Source organism: Somniosus microcephalus, chromosome 12, assembly GCF_052327205.1.
Source record: "Somniosus microcephalus isolate GS21.2 chromosome 12, FLI_Smic_1.0, whole genome shotgun sequence".
Taxonomy (NCBI): domain Eukaryota; kingdom Metazoa; phylum Chordata; class Chondrichthyes; order Squaliformes; family Somniosidae; genus Somniosus; species Somniosus microcephalus.
In genome coordinates this window covers 212,992,046-213,004,255 of record NC_140998.1, presented here as the reverse complement: position 1 = coordinate 213,004,255, position 12,210 = coordinate 212,992,046, and the positions used below count along the sequence as shown (strand labels likewise).

General features: G+C 54.3%; 1 protein-coding gene across 1 annotated transcript in view; it reads right to left on the bottom strand.

Moving 5' to 3' along the window:
* LOC147110023 (pleckstrin homology-like domain family B member 2) overlaps positions 1-12,210 on the bottom strand; it is a 101,955-nt gene that overhangs the window by 16,232 nt on the left and 73,513 nt on the right. Inside the window, exons 10-11 of the mRNA XM_086002456.1 lie at positions 3,365-3,609; positions 151-238 (exon numbers count right to left, since the gene is read on the bottom strand). Of these exons, the coding sequence (XP_085858582.1) occupies positions 151-238; positions 3,365-3,609 (333 nt within the window). The remainder of the gene's footprint in view (positions 1-150; positions 239-3,364; positions 3,610-12,210) is intronic.

Below are 12,210 nucleotides of genomic sequence, written 5' to 3'. Positions count from 1 at the left end.
GATGTTGGTTGAGGGATAAATATTGGCCCCAGGGCACCATTACTGTTGGTAACCCTCCAGTCAGAACATCCTGCCCTTTGACCTCGAGCCCGTGGGTGGAACACCGGCGGTCCTGTTCAACGGAAAAAGGACTGAAGTTCGGATCCTTACCCGAGCCTGCAGGAGACGTTCCTTTTCAGCCATGGCCGCCCTCAGTTTCTTCTCCATCTCTGCTAGGGTTTGCAGGGAACATCCGTTACTGCAGGACACAGAACAGCAACAGGAGTTACACATCGAGTCGACGTCACAGAAAGAGGCCATTCGGCCCCACTGGTCCGTGTCGGTATTTGTGCTCCACACCAGCCTCCTCCCACCCCTCTTCATCTCACCCCATCCACAACAGCCTCCTCCTGCCCTTCTTCATCTCACCCCATCAACACCAGCCTCCTCCCACCCCTCTTCATCTCACCCTATCAACGCCAGCCTCCTCCCACCCCTCTTCATCTCACCCTATCAACACCAGCCTCCTCCCACCCCTCTTCAGCTCATTCCATCAACACCAGCCTCCTCCCACACCTCTTCATCTCACCTCATCAACACCAGCCTCCTCCCACCCCTCTTCATCGCATTCCATCAACACCAGCCTCCTCCTACCCCTCTTCATCTCACCCCATCAACACCAGCCTCCTCCCACCCCTCTTCATCTCACCCCATCAACACCAGCCTCCTCGCACCCCTCTTCATCTCACCCCGTCCACACCAGCCTCCTCCCACCCCTCTTCATCTCACCCCATCAACACCAGCCTCCTCCCACCCCTTTTCATCTCACCCCGTCCACACCAGCCTCCTCCCACCCCTCTTCATCTCACCCCATCAACACCAGCCTCCTCCCACCCCTCTTCATCTCTCCCTATCAACACCAGCCTCCTCCCACCCCTCTTCATCTCACCCCATCAACACCAGCCTCCTCCCACCCCCTCTTCATCTCACCCCATCAACACCAGCCTCCTCCCACCCCTCTTCATCTCACCCCATCAACACCAGCCTCCTCCCACCCCTCTTCATCTCACCCCATCAACACCAGCCTCCTCCCACCCCTCTTCATCTCACCCAATCAACACCAGCCTCCTCCCACCCCTTTTCATCTCACCCCATCCACACCAGCCTCCTCCCACCCCTCTTCATCTCACCCCATCAACACCAGCCTCCTCCCACCCCTCTTCATCTCACCCCATCAACACCAGCCTCCTCCCACCTCTCTTCATCTCACCCCATCAACACCAGCCTCCTCCCACCCCTCTTCATCTCACCCCATCAACACCAGCCTCCTCTCACCCCTCTTCATCTCACCCCATCAACACCAGCCTCCTCCCACCCCTCTTCATCTCACCCAATCCACACCAGCCTCCTCCCACCCCTCTTCATCTCACCCCATCAACACCAGCCTCCTCCCACCCCTCTTCATCTCACCCCATCAACACCAGCCTCCTCCCACCTCTCTTCATCTCACCCCATCAACACCAGCCTCCTCCCACCCCTCTTCATCTCACCCCATCAACACCAGCCTCCTCCCACCTCTCTTCATCTCACCCCATCAACACCAGCCTCCTCCCACCTCTCTTCATCTCACCCCATCAACACCAGCCTCCTCCCACCCCTCTTCATCTCACCCCATCAACACCAGCCTCCTCCCACCCCCCTTCATCTCACCCCATCAACACCAGCCTCCTCCCACCGCTCTTCATCTCACCCCATCCACACCAGCCTCCTCCCACCGCTCTTCATCTCACCCCATCAACACCAGCCTCCTCCCGCCCCTCTTCATCTCACCCCATCAACACCAGCCTCCTCCCACCCCTCTTCATCTCACCCCATCAACACCAGCCTCCTCCCACCCCTCTTCATCTCACCCCGTCAACACCAGCCTCCTCCCACCCCTCTTCATCTCACCCCATCAACACCAGCCTCCTCCCACCCCTCTTCATCTCACCCCATCAACACCAGCCTCCTCCCACCCCTCTTCATCTCACCCCATCACCATATCCTTCTATTCCTTTCTCCCTCATGTGTTTATCCAGCTTCCCCTTAAATGTATCTCTGCTCTTCGCCTCAACCACTCCCTGTGGTAGCGAGTTCCCCATTCTCACCACTCTCTGGGTAAAGAAGTTTCTCCTGAATTCCCTATTGGATTTATCAGTGACTCTCTTATATTGATGGCCCCTAGTTCTGGTCTCCCCCACAAGTGGAAACATCTTCTCTACGTTTACCCTATTGAACCCCTTCATAATTTTAAAGACCTCGATCAGGTCACCCCTCAGCCTTCTCTTTTCTGGAGAAAAGAGCCCCAGCCTGATCAATATTTCCTGATAGTTATAACCTCTCAGTTCTGGTATCATTCTAGTAAATCTTTTTGCACCTTCTCTGGTGCCTCTGTAGCCTATTTGTAATAAGGAATTCAGAACTGTGCACAGTGCTCCAAGTGTGGTCTAACCAAGGTATATGGCGACCAGAACTGTGCACAGTGTTCCAAGTGTGGCCTGACCAAGGTATAGGGAGACCAGAACAGTGCTCCAAGTGTGGTCTAACCAAGGTATAGGGAGACCAGAACAGTGCACAGTGCTCCAAGTGTGGTCTAACCAAGGTATACGGAGACCAGAACTGTGCACAGTGCTCCAAGTGCAGTCTAACCAAGGTATATGGCGACCAGAACTATGCACAGTGCTCCAAGTGTGATCTGACCAAGGTATATGGAGACCAGAACTGTGAACAGTGCTCCAAGTTTGGTTTAACCAAGGTATATGGAGACCAGAACTGTGCCCCTCCGACAGTGCGGCGCTCCCTCAGTTCTGCCCCTCTGACAGTGCGGCGCTCCCTCAGTACTGGCCCTCCGACAGTGCGGCACTCCCTCAGTACTGACCCTCCGACAGTGCGGCGCTCCCTCGGTACTGCCCCTCTGACAGTGCGGCGCTCCCTCAGTACTGTCCCTCTGACAGTGCGGCGCTCCCTCAATACTGGGTATATCGGCCTGTAGTGGGAGTCGAACCTTCTTACTCAGGTAAAGGATGTATGACAATATCCTATAGAAACCCAGCACTCTGTTAGAAAATCCATCATGCATGAGCTATTTGACCATGAGGGGCATCACCATAAGCCCAAGTCCATCCAGACAAGGATCGAGTTTCCAATGGGGGAGCTGGACAGCAATTCCTGGCTGCACAATGCCCCTGTCCGCACATAGGGTACTGAGGCCAAGTCCTGTGCCTCCTAACCCACCGCCCAGCAGAGATCGAGCAACCCTGTACAAACCAGGAGCATGGGTCTCCACAACCGCCCCCCATCCCGTCGGGAAGGAGCCCCGACCACGGTCGAACATTGACCGCTTTACCTGCAGTGGCTGGGCGTCCGGGTGGGTGTCTCGGGGCGAAGTGCAGGCTGGAGACGGGGGGAGTCGCTCGGGCCTGGCGGGCCGGCCGGCCGCAGTCCGGGCGAGGGGCCGGAGACCTTCGCCTTCTGCGTTCTGAAGCTGTTGGTGCGATGCAAGGCGACGAGAGACAGCAGATGCATCGGAGTGAGGGCAAGGCCTGAAAGATACAACCAGAGCCAATCAGACAACGCGCCTTCATAAAGCGCCTATTACATCCCGAGGGGCTTCACAGGGGCGATTATCAAACAACAATTTGACACCGAGCCACATCAGGAGATATTAGGACGGGCGGCCAAAAGCTGGGTCAAAGAGGCCGGTTTTAAGGAGCATCTTAAAGGAGGAGAGAGAGGCGGAGAGGTTTAGGGAGGGAATTCCAGAGCTCGGGGCCCAGGCGGCTGAAGGCACGGCCGCCAATGGTGGAGTGATGGAAATCGGGGGATGCGCAAGAGGCCAGAATTGGAGCAGCACAGAGATCGTGAAGGGTTGTACGAGGTTACAGAGATAGGGAGGGCTGTAGGGGGCTGGAGGAGGTTACAGAGATAGGGAGGACTGTAGGGGGATACAGAGATAGGGAGGGTTGTAGGGGCTGGAGGAGGTTACAGAGATAGGGAGGGCTGTAGGGGCTGGAGGGGGTTACACAGATAGGGAGGGTTGTAGGGGGCTGGAGGAGGTTACAGAGATAGGGAGGGTTGTAGGGGGCTGGAGGAGGTTACAGAGATAGGGAGGGCTGTAGGGGGCTGGAGGAGGTTACAGAGATAGGGAGGATTGTAGGGGGCTGGAGGTGGTTACAGAAATAGGGAGGACTGTAGGGGGTTACAGAGATAGGGAGGGTTGCAGGGGCTGGAGGAGGTTACAGAGATAGGGAGGGCTGTAGGGGGTTACAGAGATAGGGAGGGTTGTAGGGGGCTGGAGGAGGTTACAGAGATAGGGAGGGTTGTAGGGGCTGGAGGAGGTTACAGAGATAGGGAGGGCTGTAGGGGGTTACAGAGATAGGGAGGGTTGTAGGGGGCTGGAGGAGGTGACAGAGATAGGGAGGGTTGTAGGGGCTGGAGGAGGTTACAGAGATAGGGAGGGTTGTAGGGGCTGGAGAAGGTTACAGAGATAGGGAGGGTTGTAGGGTCTGGAGGCGGTTACTGAGATAGGGAGAGTTGTACAGGCTCGAGGAGGTTACAGAGATAGGGAGGGTTGTAGGGGCTGGAGGAGGTTACAGAGATAGGGAGGGTTGTATGGGGCTGGAGGAGGTTACAGAGATAGGGAGGGTTGTAGGGGCTGGAGGAGGTTACAGAGATAGGGAGGGTTGTAGGGGCTGGATGAGGTTACAGAGATAGGGAGGGTTGTAGGGGCTGCAGGAGGTTACAGAGATAGGGAGGGTTGTATGGGGCTGGAGGAGGTTACAGAGATAGGGAGGGTTGTAGGGGCTGGAGGAGGTTACAGAGATAGGGAGGGTTGTAGGGGCTGGATGAGGTTACAGAGATAGGGAGGGTTGTAGGGGCTGCAGGAGGTTACAGAGATAGGGAGGGTTGTAGGGGCTGGAGGAGGTTACAGAGATAGGGAGGGTTGTAGGGGCTGGAGGAGGTTACAGAGATAGGGAGGGTTGTAGGGGCTGGAGGAGGTTACAGAGATAGGGAGGGGTGTAGGGGGCTGGAGGAGGTTACAGAGATAGGGAGGGTTGTAGGGGCTGGAGGAGGTTACAGAGATAGGGAGGGGGGCAAGGAGGCCATGGAGGGATTTGAAAACAAGGATGAGAATTTTGAAATCGAGATGTTGCTGGACCGGGAGCCAATGTACGTCAGCGAGCACAGGGGTGATGGGTGAACGGGACATGGTGCGAGTTAGGACACGGGGCAATGAGCACAGGGGGCGATGGGTGAACGGGACTCGGTGCGAGTTAGGACACGGGGCAGTGAGCACAGGGGGCGATGGGTGAACAGGACTTGGTGCGAGTTAGGACACGGGTCAGCGAGCACAGGGGGCGATGGGTGAACGGGACTCAGTGCCAGTCAGGACACGGGGCAGTGAGCACAGGGGGCGATGGGTGAACGGGACTCAGTGCCAGTCAGGACACGGGGCAGTGAGCACAGGGGGCGATGGGTGAACGGGACTTGGTGCGAGTTAGGACACGGGGCAGTGAGCACAGGGGGCGATGGGTGAACGGGACCTGGTGCGAGTCAGGACACGGGACAGTAGAGTTTTGGATGAGCTCAAGTTTACATAGGGTGGAATGTGGGAGGCCGGCCAGGAGTGTGCTGGAATAGTCAAGTCTGGAGGTTACAAATGCAGGATGAGGGTTTCAGCAGCGGATGAGCTGAGGCAAGGGCGGAGACGGGCGATGTTACTGAGGTGGAAGTAGGCGGTCTTAGATAGAGAGTAAAGCTCCCTCTGCACTGTCCCATCAAACACTCCCAGGGCAGGTACAGCACGGGGTTAGATACAGAGTAAAGCTCCCTCTACACTGTCCCATCAAACACTCCCAGGGCAGGTACAGCACGGGTTAGATACAGAGTAAAGCTCCCACTACATAGTCCCATCAAACACTCCCAGGGCAGGTACAGCACGAGGTAAGATACAGAGTAAAGCTCCCTCTACACTGTCCCATCAAACACTCCCAGGGCAGGTACAGCACGGGGTTAGATACAGAGTAAAGCTCCCTCTACACTGTCCCATCAAACACTCCCAGGGCAGGTACAGCACGGGTTAGATACAGAGTAAAGCTCCCTCTACACTGTCCCATCAAACACTACCAGGGCAGGTGCAGCACGGGTTAGATACAGAGTAAAGCTCCCTCTACACTGTCCCATCAAACACTCCCAGGGCAGGTACAGCACGGGTCAGATACAGAGTAAAGCTCCCTCTACACTGTCCCATCAAACACTCCCAGGGCAGGTACAGCACGGGTTAGATACAGAGTAAAGCTCCCTCTACACTGTCCCATCAAACACTCCCAGGGCAGGTAAAGCACGGGTTAGATACAGAGTAAAGCTCCCTCAACACTGTCCCATCAAACACTCCCAGGGCAGGTACACCATGGGTTAGATACAGAGTAAAGCTCCCTCTACACTGTCCCATCAAACACTCCCAGGGCAGGTACAGCACGGGTTAGATACAGAGTAAAGCTCCCTCTACACTGTCCCATCAAACACTCCCAGGGCAGGTACAGCACGGGTTAGATACAAAGTAAAGCTCCCTCTACACTGTCCCATCAAACACTCCCAGGGCAGGTACAGCACGGGTTAGATACAGAGTAAACCTCCCTCTACACTGTCCCATGAAACACTCCCAGGGCAGGTACAGCACGGGGTTAGATACAGAGTAAAGCTCCCTCTACACTGTCCCATCAAACACTCCCAGGGCAGGTAAAGCACGGGTTAGATACAGAGTAAACCTCACTCTACACTGTCCCATCAAACACTCCCAGGGCAGGTACAGCACGGGTTAGATACAGAGTAAAGCTCCCTCTACACTGTCCCATCAAACACTCCCAGGGCAGGTACAGCACGGGTTAGCGACAGAGTAAACCTCCCTCTACACGGTCCCAACAAACACTCCCAGGGCAGGTACAGCACGGGGTTAGATACAGAGTAAAGATCCCTCTACACTGTCCCATCAAACACTCCCAGGGCAGGTACAGCACAGGTTAGATACAGAGTAAAGCTCCCTCTACACTGTCCCATCAAACACTCCCTGGGCAGGTAAAGCACGGGTTAGATACAGAGTAAAGCTCCCTCTACACTGTCCCACCAAACACTCCCAGGGCAGGTACAGCATGGGTTAGATACAGAGTAAAGCTCCCTCTACACTGTCCCATCAAACACACCCAGGGCAGGTACAGCACGGGTTAGATACAGAGTAAAGCTCCCTCTACACTGTCCCATCAAACACTCCCAGGGCAGGTACAGAACGGGTTAGATACAGAGTAAAGCTTCCTCTACACTGTCCCATCAAACACTCCCAGGGCAGATACAGCACGGGTTAGATGCAGAGTAAACCTCTCTCTACACTGTCCCATGAAACACTCCCAGGGCAGGTACAGCACGGGGTTAGATACAGAGTAAAGATCCCTCTACACTGTCCCATCAAGCACTCCCAGGGCAGGTACAGCACAAGTTAGATACAGAGTAAAGCTCCCTCTACACTGTCCCATCAAACACTCCCAGGACAGGTACAGCACAGGTTAGATACAGAGTAAAGCTCCCTCTACACTGTCCCATCAAACACTCCCAGGGCAGGTACAGCACGGGTTACATACAGAGTAAACCTCCCTCTACACTGTCCCATGAAACACTCCCAGGGCAGGTACAGCACGGGGTTAGATACAGAGTAAAGCTCCCTCTACACTGTCCCATCAAGCACTCCCAGGGCAGGTACAGCACGGGTTAGATACAGAGTAAAGCTCCCACTACACTGTCCCATCAAACACTCCCAGGACAGGTACAGCACAGGTTAGATACAGAGTAAAGCTCCCTCTACACTGTCCCATCAAACACTCCCAGGGCAGGTACAGCACGGGTTAGATACAGAGTAAACCTCCCTCTACACTGTCCCATGAAACACTCCCAGGGCAGGTACAGCACGGGGTTAGATACAGAGTAAAGCTCCCTCTACACTGTCCCATCACACACTCCCAGGACAGGTGCAGCACAGGTTAGATACAGAGTAAAGCTCCCTCTACACTGTCCCATCAAACACTCCCACGACAGGTACAGCACGGGTTAGATACAGTGTAAAGCTCCCTCTACACTGTCCCATCAAACACTCCCAGGGCAGGTACAGCACGGGGTTAGATACAGAGTAAAGCTCGCTCTACACTGTCCCATCAAACACTCCCAGGGCAGGTACAGCACGGGGTTGGATACAGAGTAAAGCTCCCTCTACACTGTCCCATCAAACACTCCCAGGGCAGTTACAGCACGGGTTAGATACAGAGTAAAGCTCCCTCTACACTGTCCCATCAAACACTCCCAGGGCAGGTACAGCACGGGGTTAGATACAGAGTAAAGCTCCCTCTACACTGTCCCATCAAACACTCCCAGGGCAGGTACAGCACGGGGTTAGATACAGAGTAAAGATCCCTCTACACTGTCCCATCAAACACTCCCAGGGCAGGTACAGCACGGGGTTAGATACAGAGTAAATCTCCCTCTACACTGTCCCACCAAACACTCCCAGGGCAGGTACAGCACGGGTTAGATACAGAGTAAAGCTCCCTCTACACTGTCCCATCAAACACTCCCAGGGCAGGTACAGCACGGGTTAGATACAGAGTAAAGCTCCCTCTGCACTGTCCCATCAAACACTCCCAGGGCAGGTACAGCACAGGTTAGATACAGAGTAAAGCTCCCACTACACTGCCCCATCAGACACTCCCAGGGCAGGTACAACAAGGGTTAGATACAGAGTAAAGCTCCCTCTACACTGTCCCATCAAACACTCCCAGGGCAGGTACAGCACGGGTTAGATACAGAGTAAAGCTCCCTCGACACTGTCCCACAAACACTCCCAGGGCAGGTACAGCACGGGTTAGATACAGAGTAAAGCTCCCTCCACACTGTCCCATCAAACACTCCCAGGGCAGGTACAGCACGGGGTTAGATACAGAGTAAAGCACCCTCTACACTGTCCCATCAAAAACTCCCGGGGCAGGTACAGCACGGGGTTAGATACAGAGTAAAGCTCCCTCTGCACTGTCCCGTCAAACACTCCCAGGGCAGGTACAGCACGGGTTAGATAAAGAGTAAAGCTCCCTCTACACTGTCCCATCAAACACTCCCAGGGCAGGTACAGCACGGGTTAGATACAGAGTAAACCTCCCTCTACACTGTCCCATGAAACACTCCCAGGGCAGGTACAGCACGGGGTTAGATACAGAGTAAAGATCCGTCTACGCTGTCCCATCAAACACACCCAGGGCAGGTACAGCACAGGTTAGATACAGAGTAAAGCTCCCTCTACACTGTCCCATCAAACACTCCCAGGGCAGGTACAGCACGGGGTTAGATACAGAGTAAAGCTCCCTCTACACTGTCCCATCAAACACTCCCAGGGCAGGTACAGCACGGGTTAGATACAGAGTAAAGCTCCCTCTACACTGTCCCATCAAACACTACCAGGGCAGGTGCAGCACGGGTTAGATACAGAGTAAAGCTCCCTCTACACTGTCCCATCAAACACTCCCAGGGCAGGTACAGCACGGGTCAGATACAGAGTAAAGCTCCCTCTACACTGTCCCATCAAACACTCCCAGGGCAGGTACAGCACGGGTTAGATACAGAGTAAAGCTCCCTCTACACTGTCCCATCAAACACTCCCAGGGCAGGTAAAGCACGGGTTAGATACAGAGTAAAGCTCCCTCAACACTGTCCCATCAAACACTCCCAGGGCAGGTACACCATGGGTTAGATACAGAGTAAAGCTCCCTCTACACTGTCCCATCAAACACTCCCAGGGCAGGTACAGCACGGGTTAGATACAGAGTAAAGCTCCCTCTACACTGTCCCATCAAACACTCCCAGGGCAGGTACAGCACGGGTTAGATACAAAGTAAAGCTCCCTCTACACTGTCCCATCAAACACTCCCAGGGCAGGTACAGCACGGGTTAGATACAGAGTAAACCTCCCTCTACACTGTCCCATGAAACACTCCCAGGGCAGGTACAGCACGGGGTTAGATACAGAGTAAAGCTCCCTCTACACTGTCCCATCAAACACTCCCAGGGCAGGTAAAGCACGGGTTAGATACAGAGTAAACCTCACTCTACACTGTCCCATCAAACACTCCCAGGGCAGGTACAGCACGGGTTAGATACAGAGTAAAGCTCCCTCTACACTGTCCCATCAAACACTCCCAGGACAGGTACAGCACGGTTTAGATACAGAGTAAAGCTCCCTCTACACTGTCCCATCAAACACTCCCAGGGCAGGTACAGCACGGGTTAGCGACAGAGTAAACCTCCCTCTACACGGTCCCAACAAACACTCCCAGGGCAGGTACAGCACGGGGTTAGATACAGAGTAAAGATCCCTCTACACTGTCCCATCAAACACTCCCAGGGCAGGTACAGCACAGGTTAGATACAGAGTAAAGCTCCCTCTACACTGTCCCATCAAACACTCCCTGGGCAGGTAAAGCACGGGTTAGATACAGAGTAAAGCTCCCTCTACACTGTCCCACCAAACACTCCCAGGGCAGGTACAGCATGGGTTAGATACAGAGTAAAGCTCCCTCTACACTGTCCCATCAAACACACCCAGGGCAGGTACAGCACGGGTTAGATACAGAGTAAAGCTCCCTCTACACTGTCCCATCAAACACTCCCAGGGCAGGTACAGAACGGGTTAGATACAGAGTAAAGCTTCCTCTACACTGTCCCATCAAACACTCCCAGGGCAGATACAGCACGGGTTAGATGCAGAGTAAACCTCTCTCTACACTGTCCCATGAAACACTCCCAGGGCAGGTACAGCACGGGGTTAGATACAGAGTAAAGATCCCTCTACACTGTCCCATCAAGCACTCCCAGGGCAGGTACAGCACAAGTTAGATACAGAGTAAAGCTCCCTCTACACTGTCCCATCAAACACTCCCAGGACAGGTACAGCACAGGTTAGATACAGAGTAAAGCTCCCTCTACACTGTCCCATCAAACACTCCCAGGGCAGGTACAGCACGGGTTACATACAGAGTAAACCTCCCTCTACACTGTCCCATGAAACACTCCCAGGGCAGGTACAGCACGGGGTTAGATACAGAGTAAAGCTCCCTCTACACTGTCCCATCAAGCACTCCCAGGGCAGGTACAGCACGGGTTAGATACAGAGTAAAGCTCCCACTACACTGTCCCATCAAACACTCCCAGGACAGGTACAGCACAGGTTAGATACAGAGTAAAGCTCCCTCTACACTGTCCCATCAAACACTCCCAGGGCAGGTACAGCACGGGTTAGATACAGAGTAAACCTCCCTCTACACTGTCCCATGAAACACTCCCAGGGCAGGTACAGCACGGGGTTAGATACAGAGTAAAGCTCCCTCTACACTGTCCCATCACACACTCCCAGGACAGGTACAGCACAGGTTAGATACAGAGTAAAGCTCCCTCTACACTGTCCCATCAAACACTCCCAGGACAGGTACAGCACGGGTTAGATACAGTGTAAAGCTCCCTCTACACTGTCCCATCAAACACTCCCAGGGCAGGTACAGCACGGGGTTAGATACAGAGTAAAGCTCGCTCTACACTGTCCCATCAAACACTCCCAGGGCAGGTACAGCACGGGGTTGGATACAGAGTAAAGCTCCCTCTACACTGTCCCATCAAACACTCCCAGGGCAGTTACAGCACGGGTTAGATACAGAGTAAAGCTCCCTCTACACTGTCCCATCAAACACTCCCAGGGCAGGTACAGCACGGGGTTAGATACAGAGTAAAGCTCCCTCTACACTGTCCCATCAAACACTCCCAGGGCAGGTACAGCACGGGGTTAGATACAGAGTAAAGATCCCTCTACACTGTCCCATCAAACACTCCCAGGGCAGGTACAGCACGGGGTTAGATACAGAGTAAATCTCCCTCTACACTGTCCCACCAAACACTCCCAGGGCAGGTACAGCACGGGTTAGATACAGAGTAAAGCTCCCTCTACACTGTCCCATCAAACACTCCCAGGGCAGGTACAGCACGGGTTAGATACAGAGTAAAGCTCCCTCTGCACTGTCCCATCAAACACTCCCAGGGCAGGTACAGCACAGGTTAGATACAGAGTAAAGCTCCCACTACACTGTCCCATCAGACACTCCCAGGGCAGGTACA